The sequence below is a fragment of the Scomber scombrus genome, chromosome 13, assembly GCF_963691925.1.
Source record: "Scomber scombrus chromosome 13, fScoSco1.1, whole genome shotgun sequence".
Lineage (NCBI taxonomy): Eukaryota > Metazoa > Chordata > Actinopteri > Scombriformes > Scombridae > Scomber > Scomber scombrus.
Window position 1 is genome coordinate 26,184,410 of NC_084982.1, and position 22,962 is coordinate 26,207,371.

The 22,962-nt window shown below is 36.5% G+C and overlaps 2 protein-coding genes across 2 annotated transcripts; one reads left to right on the top strand and one right to left on the bottom strand.

The window, feature by feature from the left end:
* Nucleotides 1-944: 944 nt before the first annotated feature.
* Nucleotides 945-12,033, bottom strand: ftcdnl1 (formiminotransferase cyclodeaminase N-terminal like 1). Its single transcript, XM_062432145.1, has 6 exons — nucleotides 11,625-12,033; nucleotides 10,182-10,306; nucleotides 9,111-9,206; nucleotides 7,367-7,522; nucleotides 5,265-5,453; nucleotides 945-1,950 (listed from the first exon to the last, which is right to left on the bottom strand). Exons 2-6 carry the CDS (start codon nucleotides 10,294-10,296, stop codon nucleotides 1,514-1,516), a joined length of 993 nt encoding a protein of 330 aa, XP_062288129.1. The 5' UTR covers nucleotides 10,297-10,306; nucleotides 11,625-12,033; the 3' UTR covers nucleotides 945-1,513.
* A 990-nt stretch (nucleotides 12,034-13,023) lies between these two features.
* On the top strand, nucleotides 13,024-22,342 carry c13h2orf69 (chromosome 13 C2orf69 homolog). The gene is made up of 3 exons (XM_062432075.1): nucleotides 13,024-13,668; nucleotides 18,319-18,560; nucleotides 20,506-22,342. Exons 1-3 carry the CDS (start codon nucleotides 13,405-13,407, stop codon nucleotides 20,981-20,983), a joined length of 984 nt encoding a protein of 327 aa, XP_062288059.1. The 5' UTR covers nucleotides 13,024-13,404; the 3' UTR covers nucleotides 20,984-22,342.
* Nucleotides 22,343-22,962: the final 620 nt, after the last annotated feature.

Below are 22,962 nucleotides of genomic sequence, written 5' to 3' on the forward strand. Positions count from 1 at the left end.
ACGATCATTTTGTGGATTTATGGTCACAGAATAAATTAGGGAGTAAAAATACTTCTTGATTTTACCCTTGGTGTCAGATTAGCAGCAGGTGTGTCACAGTACAGAGGATGTGGAAATATTTCCTTCAGTTTATCTCGATTCTCCTCATGAAAATAACACCAGGATGAAGACATTTAATTGATAAATCATTTATTGAATAAAATATTTCTATTGAAAAAGTAATTGAACACATTTACTGATAAAACATTTATCTGAATGTAGTTTATGATCGTTAAATATCAGGAAATAAACTCAAAAACATAATTAAACAGCTTATGGATTAATTAAAAATGTAATTATTAGAACATTTTTAATACTGTAAACAATTAAAGGAGCATTACACTTTTGGGCATCAAGCTTTGGATCATCCACATACTGACATGGTCTCTCCTCAAAACCAAAAATATAAAAGCAAACATTAGCATGTCCGACTACTACTGCTCGTCTCTGTTTAGGACTGAAAATCAGAGTTGTTATGTTAACTATATCCAATTTTGGATTAACAATAAACAGCTGAGTTCCTGCTCTTTCTTTATTTAGTTTGTTTAGTTTACTCTCCAGAAACTCCAGTCATAATTCATTATGTCTGCCAAACACTTCAGTTTGTTCTCATCCTTGCTTGTTATAGTGAAATATTGTTTGAGTTTATAAACAATAAAGCAAAAATCCTTATTTTATGCTTCTATTATTAGTAACATTTTAATTACATTTCCATTTAAAATACTACAGCTCTTTCTGCTTAAGACATGTAGCTTCAGCTTGAGTAGCATTATATTAACAAGATATCATAAATGCGACTGTTGTGTGCATAGAGTCTTTCAAAGTGTTTTTATTTTAGAAATTAGTTTGTTTTCTATCAACTCATGGAGTTAGCATCAGCTGATAAAGTCTGCTGGTAACAGAAGTCATTTTTTCACACTTTAATGTTACATTACAATACATTTCGAGTAGTAAATCTGCCATTGTCACTGGAAACTGCACCAATGCAACACTAGAATGGAAAACCTGGCTTAGCAACGGTAACTACGGTGGTTGAGCTTTGGCACAATCAGTTTTTATGATAATTAAATTGACATCACAATTAATTGATGTACTTTCGTTTGTGGCATCACTGGTTTTGGATCAGTGTTCACATATGAATCCTGTGTTTTTCATTTTAAAATTACTTAGTTATCAACCAACTCACAGAGTTAGTGTTAGTTAACGGACTATATGACTGATAAAGTCTGCTAGTGACAGTAGGTACTTTAAAGGTTATGAGCTAAATACAAGAAACCTGCTTTTTCACACTTCTTTGTGAAATTAATATACATTTAAAGTAAATCTGCCTTTGTTACTGTAAACTGCGCAGATGACAGGCTTTGCAATGGTCAGGAGATCAGGCACGGTCAATCCTCGTAATAATTAATGTGACATCACTAATAACCGTGTAGGTATAAGTAATTTGGATTATGGCTGGTTTTTGGTTCAGTGTTCACATATGAATCTTGTGCTGCTCTTTCCAGTACTCAGCGATCCCCTGAGAGAGCGCCAACTCTGCCAGACCCCTGCACTGATGGGGGGTGAACCCAACCAGCGCGGTGCTCTTCGTGCTAACGCCGTGCCTCCCTGCGAGCTCCGACACCCTCGCCGTGATGAGAGAAGCTGGAGCGTGATAGTACGGCTGACCTCCGATAGTAAAAGCCGGCCACGGTTGACCTGCAGTCATCTGACTAGGTGGAGTCCCCTGCACGCTTTCCACATTACAGGCGATTTCCACGGCGCCGTCGTGTGGCAGAGCCAGCACCTGCACCCCCGGCAGGCCCCCAGGGGTCGACTCCCTGATGGCTGCGGCGATGCTGCGTCCCATGGCGATATCCTGAGTGTCGATGGTGACGTTGCAGTTCATGACGTACGGACTGGCCCCGACACCTGCAAGAAATTAACCAATCAGAGCTGAAAGAATACTTCTGCATTGTTAGATCCAGAGACCGACTGACATATATTATCAGCCGATATTGACCTATCACAGATATATCGGTATCTGCGAATATGTTGTCCGATATGTACTGTAATTTTTCTTTAACCCTTACATAATATTCAGGATCAAATTTGACCCATTTTTACATTTAAGAGCTGTAAAATAACTCTATACACATTTCCTCTTAGGTGGACTTTGACTAATGTGACCCAAAATACACACAAATGGAAATAAAATGCATACTTTTTGTTGATTCTCGTGCAGCTTAAAAGAGTCCTCCACTTACCTCCCTAACCCTAAGCCTTAACAAAGAGGATCAAAATCAATGCAGCATCTTTCTATTCCACACGCTCTTCTTCCTTGATAAAAACCTGGTGCCTACATTACCCACAATGCAATCTGAACGCTGATAGATTCGTCAAAGATTTTACACACTGAAGTCTGTTTATTGTGAGTACCGCAGCATATGAATAAGAACTAGTATAAAGCCTTTTGTGTCTCCATATGGAGCTGTGTGAAATCTGATACATAATAATGTAATTTGGACTAGAGTAAGAGTCAGGTTTGAGTAAAGTTTTTAAAAAATGCGTTTGACTACATTCAAAAAACAAAACATGTTGATATTTATTTTGACTAAATGTGATTTCATTTGCACTTTAAGACAGACTTGAAAAAATCAACACCTATACTTTCAAGGTGAGATAGTTTAAAAATGAGTCACGGTGGATTTATCCGTTTAAAAGGTCAAATAAGAGGAGAGTCTGTGATCAAAACATGTAAATACCTGCAATGTATAAACCCAACAAAGAGACGCTGTAACCTTCCTTACGAGCTCAAACGATTCCCTACAGAAACATGTCTGGCATATAAGGTCATCGGATTCACTCTCCCTTCCTTCATGCTACATTTACAGCTCCCAGGGGAGAGTCTGACCGCTCTCACCCCTGCCAGAGCATCTTCCAAAAACTCCCCTCTCAGACAAAAATATCCCCCTTAGAGCCAAGACCACCCGCCTCCTCCACAGCCGCTTTAACACAGACGGTCAAAGACTAAACATACCAACTTCACTTCACATCATCTCATTCATATTCAGACTGTGTACACTGTGTCTTTACCTGACCTGCACTGTGTAGACATGTATAGGTTATTTCTTTAGTACTGTGCAAAGGTTTTAGGCACTTGTTTAGATTCTTATCCATAATGTAACACCACCAGTGAGGCGTCTGATTGGTACTGAATTCGTTCTGCAGCATGACAATGAGCCTAAACATGCAGCCAGAGTCATAAAGAAGTTCATCTATGAGAAGAACGAGGAGTCCTGCAGCAGATGGTTTGACTGCCACAGAGTCCAGATCTCAACATCATGGAGTCAAGTCTGGGATTAACATGAAGAGACAGAAGCAGCTACAACACCAAAATCCACAGAAGAAGAACTGTGGCAACTTCTCCAAGACTGAGGAACAAAAAACAACCTGCTGCTTCTGTTTACTGCACTCTCAATTAAGTTAATTAGGAAAATAAAAAACTATTCATGGCCTTATTTGTTGACAGTATCCTCACATTAATGCTTCAATCTGCGTCTAGAGAGCAAAGGTGTCAGACATGTTTTTCATTAACACGTAAAGTCTATTTCCTCCGTTTTACGTGCGTCACTACAGTCGTGTATCGAGCTTTAGACGGAGCACTCGATGCTGCTGCTGCTGCTGATGTCTAGACACGGGGAATGGTAAATGGTAAATGGACTGTACTTATATAGTACTTTTCTAGTCATTACGACCACTCAAAGCACTTTTACACTACATCATCGGCATTCAGCTCTTCACACACATTCATACACTGATGGCAGGAGCTACCACTCAGGGTGCCAACCTGCTCATCAGAGTGAAACTAGCCATTCATACACATTCATACACCGTTGGCACAGCAACAGGAGCAATTTGGGGTTAAGTGTCTTGCCCAACGACACATCGACATGTGGACTGGAGTAGCCGGGAATCGAACCGCCAATCTTCTGATTGGTGGGCGACCGCTCTACCCCCTGAGCACAGAACTGTACTCACCAGTCACTTCATTAGGAACACCTGTGCAAATCTAATGCAATCCAATACAACAGCTCTGCTTTAAATTATACCATAAAGAAACTTATACATGTTCAGTTTTTGCTGACATTGTCAAGAAGGTGATAATTCAACTCTATGTTTATTAATGAGGTCATAGTGGGTGACGCTGCTGTACTGGAGTGCATTGTAATGAATGATGTTTCTTGTTGTTTGTCCACCCCATTAACTTACATAAGGGGGGCAAAATATTAGGAACACTTTGCAATATAATGCACCTCAGTACAGCAGCATCACCCATTATGAGCTCAATAATAAACATTAAATAGAATATATAGACTGTATGAGCTTCTTTAAGATAGAATTTATAGCAGAGCTGTTGTATTAGATTGCATAGGTGTTCCTCGTGAAGTGGCCAGTGAGTGTATATCCTGTTACAACACACACATATCAACTTATATTTATGTTAACATTAGAATTTATACTTCTATTAATGGGTCAATGACGTGATGTAACCCAGTGTCCATTGGTGTAACCAGTAATTTTTCATAAAAATCTGATTATATAGAGGAAAATAAATAGTGTGGAATAAATATAATGCACTTTTAGCAACGCAACACTCTGGTTTTTAACAAGTTTTACATCATTTGTCACACATTTATTTAGAAGAAATTGTTCTCTTTAGGATATGTCCTGCTCAATGTTGCCAAAAAGCATTAAAATGTAAATGTAGAAATACTCCACATTTTCTTCTTTTCATTTGATTATTAGTATACGTCCAATTAAATACACTGTAGGTGGATACAATATTTAATATTTAATATTTTTGTGGTTACACCATTTGACATTTTCAGGAGCATTCAGTCTTAATTTTGGTTAAAAAATTCAAATAACATAAAACCAACAAAAATACAAAATGTACATTTTAACAAACCTGATCCTGCTTTTAAAACTATTTTATAAGATATTTTTGAATTGTTCATTTCGCCATGTGACCCTTATATTCTGCTTTTTTTGCAAGCATGCAAACTCATCATCCTTTTCTTCCTCTGTTATGTTTGTGTTTGTTGTTTAATTTCCATCTTTATTGCACATTTCTGTTGACATTTAGATCTCATTAAATTCATTCGACTTTCTCCTTGGAGAATAAATGGGATTCTGGCTGTGAGTTAAATGTCAGCCTTCTCTTCCTGCCGGCTCCGTCTCACCTGTGAGGCCGAATCGTTTCTGCGGCAGAGGCCCCACGTCGGGCCTGATCTCCTGCATGTCCGCTGTCTTCTTGAACCAGCCCATCTCCTTCCTCCTCTGCGCCAGCCCCCTCTGACGGGGCGAGTCTGCCCATCCGAACAGGAAGACACTGGTGCCTCGGACCCGTTCTGTAAGTCCCTGAGCCACAGCTGAACAACGCGGGCGTGTTAGATAAACCAGCAAATGGAGCAAATGTCATCACATGTGCACAATATCAGGAGACACGAGAGCAACGAGAGCGTGACAGACAAAACACACCTGAGGGGATGTAGATCAGACATAAAGGAAGATACGAACACATGGACTGCTTATTACACGCATGCATAAATACAACGCTCGTTAGCAGAGTTCGCCCAATTATGAGTCTGCAAACACAGCGCAGGCAGATGAGAGCCACATGCCGAACCCACAGCTCATTATTAGTAAACCAGCTGGGAATGTGTGAAACTAATCAACAGGACGAGAAGTGAAAGATAATGTCTCATCGTCGGCCTCCAGACACATTCCTGCAGACGCTGACGATGAGCTCAGTGTGGAGGGAAAAGCTGTGAGGTCACGATGACATGTTAATGTGAGGAGCATCTTAATATATCTCATCTGATTAATCTTTGACTTCCTGATGACCTCCACTGATTTTATTTTATCAGTGGTGTATTTCTGCTGACTATTACAGACCAGTACTCTTCCTTCTTTACTCCATTTTATTACCTGTTTTATATGTAAATACATTAATTTATGTTTGTGCATACAGTATATTATGTATGTGTGCATATCATATTATGTTTATCCCTTTCACACATAGTGGTCACTACAGTGGGAAAGCTGTTTTCTTATATATGCATGATGATGGATTTTAATGAATTTTGGTGTATTCTGATGACTTCGGCCACCACAGTAGACACTAGTGCATCATCACGTACACTACAACTTCATCTGCAGTTACTTTTTTGGTTGTAAATCAGTTGGTTTATGTTATTCTTATGTAATTTAATGAAAAAAATGAAGTTCAAATGTTGTTTTTCATGCCTAAAGGGAAATTATAGGAAAAAAAACTTGACTGGTGTTATCGTAATTCATGCATGAAAGGGTTAATTACTTCTGATTCACATTACCACATGAAATAATTGTTGTTTTTTAAAAGGACCTCAGGAAGAGTAGCTGTTGCAGTAGATATCCAAATAAATAAATAAATACATTCACTGTCACCAGTTTTCTGTGACAGTAAACTCAACATTTTCATCATCTTTGAGGTTTTTGACTGTTAATCAGATTAAATATCAGTCTATATCAGTATAAATACGTTTATATAACGTTAATATATTAATATTAGTATGTTAATCTGGGCTTCAGAGGATAATGATCAACCTTTTTTGACCTTTTCCTAATAGATTATTAAAGAAAATACTTGTCAGACCTATTGATAATGAAAACTGATTACAGCCTTACATCACTCCTATGATGAAATAACACTACTTTCTCGCAGGTTTTGTGTGTGAAGCTTGATAGAAACACAACTTAACAACACATTAGCTCAATATAAACTCCACAGGATGGAGGATGGAGCACCTGTAATAGTTTAGAATAATACAAGTATAAATGATATGGAGTAAACCTGAGCTTTTGTTGCCTGGATGAGAGATAAAGGCAGGTTTGAATAACTGTGGTATCACTTGGTATGAAAGCTAAAAACAGGCCCATAATGCATTGTGCAGCTGCCTGGTGCAAAACTGAAAATTATAATTCAGAGTCACAACATCTAAAACACTTTCCTGTCTGTGAGCCCGATGCCCTCCATCATCCTGCCTGCAAACAATAAACATTCATTTAGTTTGAGCTGCTGAGAGTCAAAACACGCTCGTCTCTGTCAGCTGCTGCACAGAATATTAAACAACCACTGTGACCTGCAAGCTGATGAATACAGAAACATACATACATATACACACACACACACACACACACACACACACACACACACACACACACACACACACACACACACACACACACACACACACACACACACACACACACACACACACACACACACACACACGAATCTCACCCCGAGCCTCTTCAGCACAGTCCTCCACTCCCACCTCCTCCCCCAGGGGGTAGATGGGTACGAGGTCGACAGCACCCATACACGGGTGAACCCCGGTGTGAGTGCGCATGTCGAACAGCCCGCAGGCCTTCTCGCATGCAGACAGCACCGCCTCCCCTGCGACACATCAAACAATACATCACACATACTGTCAGAGATCCAGCATGCTGAGCTGTGGTGGGAAATCTAACTTTTAAAAGTGAGGGGTTTCTCTTTTGTGTGTGTGTGTGTGTGTGTGTGTGTGTGTGTGTGTGTGTGTGTGTGTGTGTGTGTGTGTGTGTGTGTGTGTGTGTTTATTCAGAAGAAATAGTGACGCAACGCTGGAAAAACTGCAGCTCGAGACAATATAAAGAGAAAAGTTTGGGTTATTTTGTGCATTTTAAACTGATTTCTACACATTATATTGACATAAGGTTTTATAATCTTATACTTTAACATCTAACATGGTGAGTTACATTAATGCACGTTCTGTATTATTATTATCATTATTATCATTATTATTATTATTATTATTATTATTATTAGCACATTGCCTATACTGTTAGTACAGCTGACCGATATATTGATTAGGTGATATAACTAGCTGATATTGACCTATCACAGATCTATCAGTATTGGCATATATGTTGTCTGATATGCGGAAATATTTATTTTTTATTTTTTATTTTTAAGTTACATAGGTACATACTTGTTTGTGTGTGTTTTTTTTTTTTTTTAAAGTATAGTTATTTATAATTATTAAATTCACAGTGAAGTTTCAGTGCACTGATGTCATTTTATACAATAACGTTAATTGTTAAACTGTAAAACATCATGGCCTCTATTATATATCTTTATCACAAGTGTTTGATAATAATACATGAGGGATCACTGCAATAAAAATGAGTGTATAAATATATGTATATTCCTTATACATATATGGCCAATATGATTATTGGCCAATATATTGATAATCTGATAATCATGACAAATATCATGGCCTCCTTTATGTATCTTTGTGTTTGATAATCAAACATTGTAAAAAGATTTGTGTTTATATGTTCAGTATATATAAGATGATTGGCTGATATATTGATATCTGATTTTTTTTACTCCCTAATATCAGCATCAGTCAGGCTGTAATGCAGCTTTTTTTTCACTTAGAATATATTTTACATGTTTTATTGTAAATTTCTCTTTCATATTATTTCTGATTACTTGAGTTTTGTGTATATTTTCACTGTTATTCATCACAACACCAAAGCCAATTTCTTACATGTGCAAAACCTACTAAACCTGATTTCTTTGTCTTTAAGTCTACGACAGCGACTCTGAGCTTTTTTTGTATTTTCAGTACGTTGTGTTTTAGAGTCAGCGTTCAATAAGATAAACTTTTCTCTAAAATCTTTCTTCCTGGAAGTTTTTGTGTTTAAATCCCTGTCAAAGCTTATTAAAGGATTTCTTTCCTCTCGGAGGATCAGACAGTACAGAGAGGACACAGAAACTCAAATCTCTGCTGCAGTAAGTATCTGACTCTATTGTTCCCTCAGGAGAAGAGAGAAAAAGTTTATTTTATTTATACAGAAATCACAGCAGAGGTTATCTGAGGGCAGTTTTCAGATGCAGCAGCTCTACACTACAGTTCCACATGAGAAGCAAACGATGAAAATGAATATAAAACTTTAATATGACGATGAGAATACAACATATGACATAAATAACTTACTGATGGAGTCGATGGGGGACACGATGGTGATGACAGAGCGGTTGTAGTCGTGGTCGTTGAAGATGTTGAGCACCGTGGTTTCCTCTCGTCGGACACCTGAAGCGTGACGATCATGAAACAGAAGAAAAAATGATAAATTAAAATAATGTTTTTAGATGTAGAGAGATCACTGCTATAGAGGCTAAAACTCAGAGGAACCATGTCTGTATTATTTTATTTTCCGGTCCACATATATAAATTCATTTTTTATACATATATATATAAACACACACAAAGAGACAGATACTGAAATAAAGCAGCTTAAAACAGCACCATAATCCAATTTAAAGGTTTGTTTTATCCGCAGTCTGAAAATAAAGATGCAGACTGAAGCTGCAGCTTGTAATGACGACACTTTAAACACATTTAGCTTTAATCTCATAAGGTAATTTCAAATAAACAAAAAAAAACAAAAACAATCAAAAGCATACAAATCAAGAACAGCATACATATCCTGTCCCTGTCTTAAATTGTCTATTTCATATTTACTTACTACTTACTGTTAAACATGTTTTCTGATGTATTTATACTGAATTAATCCATGAAACAGGGATGAAATAGAAAGAAATTGGTTTAGAAAGTGATTTTAAATAAAATCAAAGTCAAGATTTATTCTTGTTCTTGGTTCATTTCTTTGATAAATGCCAAAAATAAGAGACAAAGGGTGCAAAAGCCAATCAAATCTTCGAATATACATAACAGTCTAAAGCTACTAATCCTGTTTCTTTAGTTATTCTGCTTCATTGATGTTTTTCTCATCATGACCGATGATTATTTAGTCAAATCTGCAGTCTGAAGACACTCTGACATTTGAGAGCATTTTTAAGTCAAAATAAATAATTTTGACTCTAATTATTCACAGACTCATCTGAAAAGGTTTGACATCCTAAATATAGATAATAAGAAACATGAGCATGTGGACTCCAGAGCTACTAAATGTAACTGGCACATGTAACTGATTACAAGGATCTTTGCTGCAGAGACTGTCATACTGTGTCTCATCTCTTACTGCAGTACAATGTCATAACTTGCCTGCAGAGTCATATAAAGCAGCTTTGGCGACAGTCTCCACCAGATCTTTCCTGCGAGCCTCGGAAACGTTGAGCAGACAGGCCACCAGTCGTCTTCCCAGAGAGGTGGAGGCCATGTTTCTGTTTCTGCAACAGAGAGAAGACGACTGGCATGGTTCAAATGTGAGATGCATCAACAAGATGTCAGAATTATAGCCATGATGATGAAATTGTAAAACCAAGTGGATGGAAAGGAGCTGTATGAGTTGTTAACAGCTCCACCAAATAGTGATTTTTCCCTCTAAACTTCTCACATGCTTTCATTTCAATAAATGTTCAAATGATCCAATATCTCAGCAAAAATCAAAGATTAGAGAAAAAGTCCAACAACTGAAAACACAATTGTGTATCAGAACTTAGTTTTTTGTTCTTTCCTCTCCCATTAATCATCTCACCACCCCTCACATTTATCTGCTGACCCTTTGGAGGGGCCCCACCCCTAGGTTGGGAACCACTGGACTAAACTAGCTAACTGTATATAAAGTAGTGTAAACTAGCTCCACCTCCAGCAGCTACAACAGTAATATGCTGCTCTAACACTGATGCTTCACTATTAATAATCTAATGATGTCATAATAATAATATATCAGTCAGAGGGACCAAACCACTACTTTTACTGTAATACTGCATACTACATCACTCATAATACTGCAGTACTTTTACTGTAATACTGCATACTACATCACTCATAATACTACAGTACTTTTACTGTAATACTGCATACTACATCACTCATAATACTGCAGTACTTTTACTGTAATACTGCATACTACATCACTCATAATACTGCAGTACTTTTACTGTAATACTGCATACTACATCACTCATAATACTGCAGTACTTTTACTGTAATACTGCCTACTACATCGCTCATAATACTGCAGTACTTTTACTGTAATACTGCAGTACTTTTACTGTAATACTGCATACTACATCACTCATAATACTGCAGTACTTTTACTGTAATACCGCATACTACATCACTCATAATAGTGCAGTACTTTTACTGTAATACTGCATACTACATCACTCATAATACTGCAGTACTTTTACTGTAGTAGGGTTTTTCATGCAGGACTTTTACTTGTAATGGAGTATTTTTACTTTTGTACTGGTACTTTAACTTCAGTAGAGTATCTGAATACTTCTTCCACCACTGATTACTAACATACTAACAATAAAAATACTTAAACCAATGATTGTCTTTAATGTTGATGACATGTACAGACAGTTTATACTCATACAACACCACAGGTACAAGTAACAAAGTGCATGCTTTTGTTTAGAAAAATATAACATTCAGTGTACCCAAAGAAAAAATCCAAATTATCCAAAGGACATGACAAAACCTCCAGTGAATGAACCACATGGTGCAAACTGTGAAGCATGTCTGTGTCTAGATTACCTTTTAGTGGATGAGTCTCTTCACTGCACGTCTACTCTGAATCTGACAGTTTATAGTTTATGCAGCATGTAGGCCTATGTGAAGTCTTACAGCAGGGTTGAGTGTTGCTCCATATCAGTTCTGCTTCTCTGCACAGTTACAGATCAGTGTCAAAGTCCAACCTGCAGTTAACTAACAGCAATTATCTGTGTGGCATGCAAGTTAAAAGTAGTACAGCTGCAGTATCAGTCCATTAAGTGCAGCATACTTGCGTTATATTGAATGAACTTTCAGCATTAACATGTGCAGTGTATTATCTGGTGTTAGTGATTTCTAAGAGTCACTGACATTATCATTAACTGCTGTTAAAACATGCACCAAAATGCATGAAACTAGATTTTAGCATTATGTGGCTAAAGAGCTGGAACTTCATGTCAAGATGGTTCACCCCTCTTCTCCAAACCAATAAGTATCTTCGTCTGTTTGGACAAAGTGTCTTGAAGAATTAAAGATCTTAAAGATTCTGCTTCATCAGTGCAAAAATTACACTTGTTTTCCAGTATCTAAAAAGTAGGAAGAATATAACATTTTTTTGGATATATATATTGTTTATATATTTTTGATGTGCGTGCATGTCTTTAGTATTGTTGGTAATACAGAATGTATACAGTAACCGACACAGCTAATCACAACCTATACAAATATTTTCCTCTAGGAATCATTTTCAATTTTCCATGTAATGTATCATGTATATATTTATTGCATTTAGCCTTCAACTGTTTCGTTTTCTTTCTTAACTTTATATATATTTATTTTTTATTGAAACAATAATGGAAAACACATTCAGGCAAACACCACATCACTCATACAGTTTATACAGTCCAGAAGTTAATTACATATATGAGAAAAGAAGGAATGTGACATAATAAATTATATATAAAGATAATAAAAACATAATTAAAATAAAATAACTAATAAATACATCAAGTTTTTTTTAAAGGGTGGGGATTCATATATATTTTAGTCAGAGGTTTCAGGGAACAGTGTTTCATATTGGTTTATTAATTGATTGCTTTTTAAAAATTATTTACTAGCTTGAGTGATTTTAATAAAGAGTTCAATTCTAGGAGGAAAGGTGACATTTTAGAGAATTCCTATTAATTAATATTTATGAATAAAAAACAATTGGCATAAAGAATGATACAATTTAATTTATTAAATATTCTGTAGCATTATTCTCTAAATTATTATAGTAGCAGATTATGTCTTTGGGGTTAAAACCCTTTACGTTTGTGCGAAAACGGAAGTACGTGGGCGTGACTCATCTCGCCGTCATCCGTGCTCTCACTCTTTGAGGTCAGAGAGAACGGACATGCGCAGTAGAGCCGTTCGGTTGGCAGTCGGCTAGAGGAGACAAACAGCGCCTCTTGGTGGACAAAAAACACCAAAAATGTCTGAATAAAATACGACTGATAAAGATTTTTTGCAAAAAACAGCTGCAATGTGACGCAGTCGGTTAGAAGACGTCGTAAAACGATAAGTATACCGGTTAAATTGAGCATTTTAAAGCTCTTTCCCGGCGCTGCGTAGACGTTAATGTGATGCAGCAGTTAGCTCAGTAGCTGTGGTGCGTTCAGGGAACAAAACGTCAAATCAGCTTCCTATTAAGCTCCGTAGCAGTGGTGCGTTCAGGGACGAAAACATCAAATCATTTTCTTATTTTAGAGTCGATGATAGCCACCAGAGCACTCAAACACAAACACTGGGCTTTTATCTCATAGCTGTGTCCCAAAAAAAAGTGATGACCACCGTGGCAGCGACAACATCCTCCAACCCCCGGGGGTTGCATGCATCAGCCAGCCGGGCTGCAGCTCCTGGGAGCCCGCAGCGGAGGCTCCAGAGGCTGACGGCGGTGCCCGGATCCAGCCCGCGCCGAGTCAACGACCTGCTGCTGCTCCTCCTGCCCGACAAAGCATCACCATCAGCGGGCTACGGAGCTCCAGATTCACCGGGCAACTGCAGCAGGAATAACAGGCATGCTGTGTTTTTCCACGGGGACATACAGGTGAGGGTGGGGGGGTTATTGATTATACAGGTAATGCACACAGGTATTAGTCGATTAATCGATTAGTTTGATAAGCAATCAATCATCTGGAGTAGGGCTGGGCAGGGGCGATTCTAGGATCAGACCTAGAGGGGCTCAGCTCCTAATGAGAGTGCAAGTGTTCAAACCCCCTGCTAAATGACTTATTTCACTGGATAACTTAAACTACAACAAGAAATATTAATACATAGTAGAGTGGTTTACTATAGTGTATAATAATAATGGTTCAGAATAAACAATCACAGATTTCTACAGAGAGGACTCTAAGATAGTTACTGAACTCTGAAGGAAAGATTATATATTAATGACAGAACTATCCAAAGTACATTAAACCTGTTCAAATAAAACCATTTGAACCTGTAGCATATACGTGTTTGTCCCATCTGTAACAGACAGGCTCGTAAAATAATTAAAGTTGTATAAACTATATATTTTTTAGAAAAAACTAAAACAATAATTATTTATTTATTTTTAGGGGTGCTGAGATAACATTTAGGGGTGCTTGAGCAACCCATAAAAAATGGTCTAAATTGCCCCTGGGGCTGGGGATATGGCTGAAAACTGTATCACGATAAAAGTTTCATATCAGTCATATCGATAATTATTGATTTTTTTAATGACCTGACACTTTTATTGTAAACTTCTTCTGATTTTAATCACTTCAGTTATCAATCACCTGTTTTTCCACAGGTGAGGGAGGACACAGTTGGTCCTCAGGGTTTATTAATGTGAGAGAGGGTCTCAGGATGTCCAGGTAGCCCTCAGAAAGACCAATACTGGAAACAATTAGTTGATTAATCGATTAGTTGCCAACTATTAAATTAATCACCAACAACTATTGAAAAGCAATTAATCATTTTAGAGTCATTCTCTGGTTCCAGCTTGATAAATGTGAATATTTATAGTTATAGTAGTAGTAGTAGTCAATATCTGATCTTATGGTCAAAAGAAAACATTTGAGAATACAGTGACATTTTTTAAAGACCAAACAACTAATAGATTAATTGAATTTAGAAAATTATCACAAATTAATCACAAATAATGATCAGTTGAAGCCCTAAACTGATATATAATCAATACGGCAGGTTTCCAAAAACATTCACTGATATCCACAGAACTGTTGAGACAGCCAGAGTCTGAAACTATGATTAAATAGCTCAATTAATTAATAGACAGAAACATTACTAATCTAGTTAATAATAAGACAAATCTGACCAATCAGAGGAAAGATCTGACCTGTTACCAATCAGATCTGTGCTGTGATTGGTCAGATCTTGGCCTGTTCTTATAGACAAAACCATTAAGAAATAAAGAAGAAAATAAATAAAGTGCAGTCTGTGTGATGTTGTGGAGACGTGGAGCTCAAACACTGAACTTTGTCAACAAATAAACAAACAAGTCTGTTTTCAAGTCTTCGTTTGAGTCATAAAGTCCAAAGATAACAATAAACTTTAATAAATATAAACTTAAGTACAGAGAAATGTGTGTAAAATGAAGCTGAAAACGTTTACAGTTCTTTATTTAATTGATCTGTTGATGTTTTTTGTTTGTTTGTATCAGTTTTTATTTCTTTTCTCTGCAGCCACAAACAAAACAAACTTCCCACAGTAACATGAACATTTTATATCATGTGATTCATTCACCACATTTATGAGAAACTGCAGACGTAAAAACTCATAACGTTTTTAACGGCTCGTTTTCATCATGTGACGCCTCACATGATGAAAAGTCATCAGCAGAGTTTATACTTTTAGTTTTACTGAAGTAGAAAACACCTGAATGTACACTTCTGCTGTTTCCTCACAGCGTTACAAAACTTTATTAATAAAATAAGTAAAATATGTAGAAATCTGCACAATAATTTACATTTAAAGACAAACATTGTGCTTTTTGTTCTGATTGTGTTGACATATTTATATTTTTCTTCCTCTATTTTTAATTTTTCATAAAGCAAAAAGAAGGAAGACAAAAGATTTCCAAACTCTCTGATTCCAACTTTATTAATAAATGTGAATATTTACAGTTTTTTTTTTTTTTAATAATAAACTTAAGTATCTTTGAATTGTGATTTTCGGTCTGGACCAAACAATGAAACCTCAGTTCTGACATTATTTAGACCAAAAAACTCATCAATTAGTTAAAAATCAATCAGTAATCAATAATGAAAGTAATCAATAGCTGCAGCCCTGCACACATTATACTCATTAGTAGATCAATTCATTGTTAGTTTGGCTCCGAACATCAGATTTAATGACAATAAGAACAATATAGACAATTACTAGCTTTATCTTTAAGGAGTCATAAAGAACAGACACTTTTATTTTATTTTTATTTTCCTTATCAAATATTTGAATCTATTTTAAATTATTAGACGACAAAACACCACATAAAGGGTCAAAACAACAACACATTAGAGCTGTATCACCTTAACACTTTCTCAATAAATCTATTTAATTTAATATACTTCATCATCTTCAACATCAAAGGTGAGTAAAACAGCTTTAATTCCTCATATCATTTTAGTTATTAAACCTTCCCAGGATGAAGTGATGTCCTCCTTAGAGCAACTCTGTGCTGATAACATCAATAACAATATTTATCCATTGAGATTTAGTAAGATTATTATATTATATCATCTTTTTATTGAATTTGTGACATGAGAATAGTTTAAGAGGTATCAAAGACAAGGACGCTTCTATAAATATATATATAAACAGCATGTAGCACAGAATATACACATGTCACCATTACCATGCAAGAAAACAGACAGTAAATATTGTGTGTGTATGTGTGTGTGTGTGTGTGTGTGTGTCTTTCTATCTTTGAGAGGACCAGTTTAAGATAAAAACCAGCGTTATGAGGACATTTCTGTGTTATGAGGACATTATGGTCGTTCCTTTACAACTTCAAAGGTCAATTTGAGGGTTCAGACTTGATTTTAATGTAAAGGTTGGTATTGGGTTTAGGTAAAAGGTGTCAAACATAAGGCCTGTGGTCCAAAAATAGGCCCACCAAGGGGTCTAATTCGGCCCTGCTGGTTAACTGAGCAAAGTATGAAAATGACAGTCTTTAATAAAACACGATGCTGTTCTCACTTATTTAGACTTTGATTTGCAACATGATTCAGATTTAAAGGACACATTTTTCCTCGGTGGGTTTGAACACATTTTATCAGCCCTAGACAGTTTATTATAGTAAAGTTATAATATGTTTTATATATTATTTATAGGTTATGATGCAGTGGATTTAGTGGTTCGGCCCCCTAAGATCAAATTGAACTGTGTGTGGCTCCTGAATTAAAATGAGTTTGACACTCATGGTTTAGGTGTTTAGTGGTTATAGTGAGATACATTATAGCTGAGTGTCCTCACAGTGATATAAAGACAAACTTGTGTTTGTGTGTTTAAAAAGCAGATAAACAGTGTCTCTTCACTTCTTTGCCAAACGTGTGATTGCAGCAGCTGTCAGATTATGTAAAGCTCTCAGAGGCTGTTTGTTTGTTTGTTTGTTGTTAATTAAAGACCTTCTGACTAATCGAGTGTAATAAATAAAACAGATTAAATCATACACACACACTTAGTTTCTTCCTTCTTAATTACTTCTCTTTTATTATAACTTCTTTATTGTCTCGTCTTGTCTTTTTATTCTCGTCCTCATCTGTGATTCATCCGGCGACCCTCCGGCCAGGCGAGTGTTAATATTCCCACAGTGTGCTGCTGCTGGTGTGTGTGTGTGTGTGTATGTGTGTGTGTGTGTGTGTGTGTTTAGCTCCCATTTAGACACAGAGAAAGAGGTTGTTGTGTTTTGGACCACACAGAGTCGGTGACAGTCTGAGAAAAGATGCTGCTGATGGAACGAATCGAGTCAAACGTACTTTTTTAATTCATCAGGAAACAAAATTGAAGCCAAAAAGTGTCAAAAAAACACACAAATAACTTCCTGAGTGTGTTTTTTAGTTTACATTCATGATGCTTTCTATTCAGAGATGAAGTGATTCAGCTTCATACTGACTAAAGATTTATTTGATCTGTTTAATCTGATTATAATTATAATAATAACTTAATTTGTATAGAAGCTTTTATACAGGAAATGCAGCTCAAAGTGTTTTACAACAAAATAAATCAGATTTACACAAAGTGCTTCACATTAAAAGAGCCTAAAAGGAGCATAAACAATATTAAAAAAAAGAAAGAAAATAAGAAACATTAATGTAATATAAAAATAGTAAAAATAGAACAAAGTAAAAGTAGCTAAAAGATATATTTTATATATATTTTAGACTCGAAACTGATAGAAAACTAGAAAACACTGACCTTCCTCCCTTCCTCTTTTCCTTTCTCCCTCCTTCCCTCCTTCCTTCTTTCGTCCGTCCTTCCTCCCTTTCCTTCCTTCCTTCTTTCCCTCATCCTTTCCTCTCTTCCTTCCTCTCTCCTTTCCTTCCTTCCCCTTTCTTCCTTCTTCCTCCCTTCCTTCCTTCCTTGACTCGAGGACAACAGGAGGGTTAAATGTGCTGTAATGTAAATATTTGATATAAATGCAGTTTTTTCAGTCGTATTTCACAGTTTTATTAACATCTTTCTTTCTTTTTTTTTCTTTCTCTCTCTGCTGCAGAACTTCCAGGAGGAGATGTCCGTGCAGCCGGAGGGGTCTCAGTGGCTCAGCTGGAGTCTGGAGCAGGTTGCCTTGACGCTGGGTCAACGTTTCCCCGACCATCACGTGTGGGTGGTCCGAGCCTCCAGAATGTACCTGCACAAGTTCAGCTGCTATCACAACTTTGTGGAGAGCAACATGTTCGGAGCGCCGGAGCACTCCACCTCGTACTCAAAGGACTACGGAGCGTTTCATCACCTCAGGTTTGAAGACTCCAACACGTTATCTGATCGGTCACCTGAGTACGCTCGTTAAACAGCCACAATTTAAACAGTAGAAGAAGAAATTCAGACACATTGAATCTAAAGTGAATCAGCAGCTTTAAAGAAACATCAAACATATTCACATATGTAATTAAAAAGATGCTTAATCTGGTTTTATACCAACTTTTATCCATTTTTTAGTGTCAAAACTCAACAATAGTTGCATTTACTAGAAGTCTCCATCATGTAGAGGGGGTGTACAAAATAACAGAAACACCTTACAGCCCTGCAACCCTCAGATTCATATATTTAAAATGATTATATCACCTTTTATTGAAGCTGAGATGAACATATTTGACTTCAGATGAATTGTGCTGCTGTGTTTTGCATTGATAGTTCAGCAGTCATAAACTCATGAACCTGCTGAGGTCTCATTAATCTTTACAGTTCAGAGTCCAAACAGTAAAACAGTGCATTCACTTTATTAAAACTAAAGTCTGAAGCTTTCATTTGAGCAGTTTTTTCTCCACACTTTGCTCTTTCTGTCATCAGCCTTTTATTTATTTTTCATTTTTATTAGGGATATATTTCAGGGGTGACGCTGATTTTCAGTGATGCTGAGTTTGCATTAAGACAAATCAAACAGCAGAAATACAGAAATTCTCCAATTCTAGTTAAAAGTTACATTTATAATCATTCAGATTTAAAAGGTTTAAGAGCTGCTTTATGTTTTATGTTTTTATGAACTGCAGTTTTTTACTCTTTTTGAGACCAGCTACCTTTAATATCTTAATATATCAGCCTCATTGTTATCTTCTTCACCTGCATGATCTCTTCTTTACTCCTCAGTCCGCTCTGAGAAACAACAAACATTAAATACATAGGAGCATTATGTGTTAAAACATCATTTCATCCACATAGTTCTCTCTATATTAATGTAAACCTGCTCAAATTAAAGCTGAGACTTTGCACTTTCATGTAATATCTATAACCTTATGTAATATTAGATGTTTTGAAGCCTGCAGAACAAAAACTGTGTGAATACTTGATGTCACATTCATAAAAACTGAACTAAAAGACGAACAGCTGACTTTAAAAGATAGCGATACTGAAGAGATTTACTATAAAACATCAGACAGCTTCACTTTAGATCTGAGCAATAACTCAATATTATATCGATTTTGTGATATTTTATAGATATCGTCTTAAATTTTAATATCATGATATGGATTAAGTGTCTTTTCCTGCTTTTTAAAGGCTGCATTATAGTAAAAATGTAACTTTCTGAGCTTAACAGACTGTTCTATTATCTGCTTTTATCCACTCCGTCATTAAATCCACATTACTGACGATTATTTATCATAAAATCTCATTGTGTAAATATTTTTTGGAAGCACTGATATCATCCCTACAATACTGTCAAAATAACGATATCGAGGTATTTGGTAAAAAAATATTGTGATATTTGATTATTGTTTAACCGTGCTTCACCTCATAATGAACCCTAACATACTGTTCAGGGTCAAATTTGACCCATTTTTTTTACACCTGACAGCTATAAAAACACAATATACACATTTCTTTTAGCTGGACTTTTCCTAATGTGATCATGAATATACAAAAATGGAAATAAAATGTTGTTGGTTTTTAATGTTTATGAAACTAAAACACTTTTTTTGGTAGGAAATATACAAGTTTGACCTGTGCTTATTAAACAAAATCAAAAATCAGCATTAAAACATGTTAATATTCTATAAAATGTTCACATAAAATATAAAATAGTGATTGTAAATGTATTTTTTCCTCATAACATTAATCAATCAAACATTTATTATTGACTGATGGGGATTTTATGAATGTGAATTGGTGTAGAGACTAGTTATGAGTCAGACTATGAACGGTATGTAAAGGGTTAAACTCTATAAGTCTCTGTTTCTTCTTCCAGGTCTCTGCTGAGTCACGCTATGGAGCGAGCAAACCTCCCGAACCCCCTCCAACCTCACGGTGGCGCCGACAGCGTCCCGTCAGGCTTTTCTCTGACGCTGGTGGGCTTCAGCAAAGGCTGCGTGGTTCTGAACCAGATGGTGTACGAGCTGGCGGGGGCGCGCTCCGACCCCCAGATGTCCCACTTCGTGAAGAGCATCTCGGACATGTTCTGGCTGGACGGGGGTCACCCGGGCGGCAGCGAGACCTGGGTGACGGACAAGCAGGTGCTGAAGGAGCTGGCGGAGAGCGGGGTGACGGTGCACGCCCACGTCACTCCCTACGAGGTGCGCGACCCCATGCGGGCGTGGGTGGGGCGCGAGCACGGACACTTCGTCAAGACCCTGGAGGAGTTTGGGGCGTCTCCGCACCAGCAGATGCACTTCGAGGACGAGCCGGCGTCCATCGAGAACCACTTCAGGGTCATCCAGGAGTTTTGAGCATCGAGCACTTTTGGAAACACGACACGCAACAAAAAACACGCCCGAGCTGAGCCGAGCTGAGCTGAGCCGAGCCGAGCTGAGCTGAGCCGAACGCTTCTGATAATTAACGAAGAAGAGAAAACATTGAGTGTCTTATCGCTGGTCTTACCTCATGTTTGTGATTTTTAAGGGCTGAGAATATTTAGAGCAGCTGCTGCGCTTAACTTTACTTTCTTTATTTCTGCTGCAAAACAAACTTTATATCCGAGTCTGAATGATCCCAGAAGTCCTCCGAAGGCTCCGAGGATGGAAAAACACAGGTATACGAAACACGGGTGATGGTGATGATGGTTTAAAACATCCGCTGTCGTCTTTGTTTAAGCTAAAAATGTAACTTTTTACATTTAATTCTGCCTCAAAACCTTTTTTTTTATTTTTTATTTGAGCTCCAGATTGTGATTTAATTCAATTTATTTATAATTTATTACATTTCCATTATTTTACATTTAATCATATCATTACATTCTCATCATATCTGCACTTATTTCAACTTTTTACACACATGAATGTTTGAACTTGGTCTCAGTTATGATTATTGATTGTATTTGAATGTGCGGCTGATGATAGTCAGTCAAAAAAAAAAGCGCCTTTTTCATTCCTTAAGTAGATTTCTTATTATAATATCATTAATAATTAATCCAACCCCTTTTTATTTAAATATTAGCTTCATTCTTTAAAGGAAAACCTCAATTTGAAGCTTTATTTTGGTACTTTTTCTGCTCTTTTCCTGTCTTAAAGCAGCAGTAATGTGTTAAACGTGATAGAAATGTCCAGTTAAGTCAAAGAAAAAATGGTTTATTTAATATGATATGCAATTAATGTGAGCAGCAGCATGTGTATCAATTAATGTGATGATTTAATTCCAGTCTCTGCTGTATTTTAAGCTTCTTTAAGCGTCTTTTTTTGCACAACGTTGACGGCTGTTAAATCATTTCTCTGCTGAATGTAACTTCAGATCATTCCATTAAGTTTACTTCTTTCTTTGTTAATCATTAATAGCTAGTGTATAGCTAATAATAATATTAATGTGCTTTGTTTTAAATTATGTCATTTTAATTTAATGATGGGAAAAAAAACCCTGTTTGTCACCAGTTTAAAAGGATGAGTTCAAGTCTGTTTTAAAACATCAGTCACATTGAAATTATAGATTTGAAGCTTGTTTTTTTTCTTGCTCTTCATAAAAATCCACAAAAGAAACGTATTTAAAAGTTGATCTGAAGCTACTATGAGTCAAATCAAGCTGATACCTCCCAACGTTACAGTGTTTTTAGTGCTAGAGTCCCTCTTTTTGTTACTATACTTCCTCTAAAAAGTCTAAAAAGCAGTCTGAGTTATTCATATCAAGCTGATATCTGACACATTTAGTGTTTTTAGCATCAAATTCTTCTCTTAGTGTTTCCCTGTTGAGCTATGGTGGAAGTATAGTAACAAAAAGACTTTGACACTAAAAACACTGTAACGTTGAAACATAGAAGACTTGATTTGACTCATTTGGACAAAGCTGAAACTTCATATTAACTAAAACATGACAGATTACAGCAAGAAAAACACATTTAAAGTAAGAATTTGGTCTCCAGGCTATTAAAACATGGTGAACTCATCCTTTTAACAGAGTGCATATATAGTTTTCAGCTTTGTGTTGAATCAGCAGGTGGCAGCAGTGTGTGAAGAGAAAAGTAGAAAACAGGGAAACTCATGATTGTTTAGTTTCTATGTTGAGTGAACACACAAAAAAAGAAGACTTCACATATTTTCTACAATCTTTAATGAGCTTTTTTCCCCCCCACTTTCATGTTTGATGCCTAAAAATATTAGCACGATGCAGCTGATCATAATACAACACGGATTACGGTTCTTTTTCTTTCTTAGTCATTTCAAATTGCAAATCAGAGAACGCTCATACATTAAAAAATATACAAATATAATAATAATAATAA

What these genes read in the sequence shown, in the direction of transcription:
- ftcdnl1 (XM_062432145.1), bottom strand. Translation starts at nt 10,296, where the DNA reads ATGGCCTCCACCTCTCTGGGAAGACGACTGGTGGCCTGTCTGCTCAAC. An exon ending in TGCTTTATATGACTCTGCAG is followed by an intron (nt 9,207 to 10,181) that starts GCAAGTTATGAC and finishes GTCACGCTTCAG; the next exon opens with GTGTCCGACGAGAGGAAACC. An exon ending in CTGTGCTGAAGAGGCTCGGG is followed by an intron (nt 5,454 to 7,366) that starts GTGAGATTCGTG and finishes CGCGTTGTTCAG; the next exon opens with CTGTGGCTCAGGGACTTACA.
- c13h2orf69 (XM_062432075.1), top strand. Translation starts at nt 13,405, where the DNA reads ATGACCACCGTGGCAGCGACAACATCCTCCAACCCCCGGGGGTTGCAT. An exon ending in TTTTCCACGGGGACATACAG is followed by an intron (nt 13,669 to 18,318) that starts GTGAGGGTGGGG and finishes TCTCTGCTGCAG; the next exon opens with AACTTCCAGGAGGAGATGTC. An exon ending in GGAGCGTTTCATCACCTCAG is followed by an intron (nt 18,561 to 20,505) that starts GTTTGAAGACTC and finishes TTCTTCTTCCAG; the next exon opens with GTCTCTGCTGAGTCACGCTA.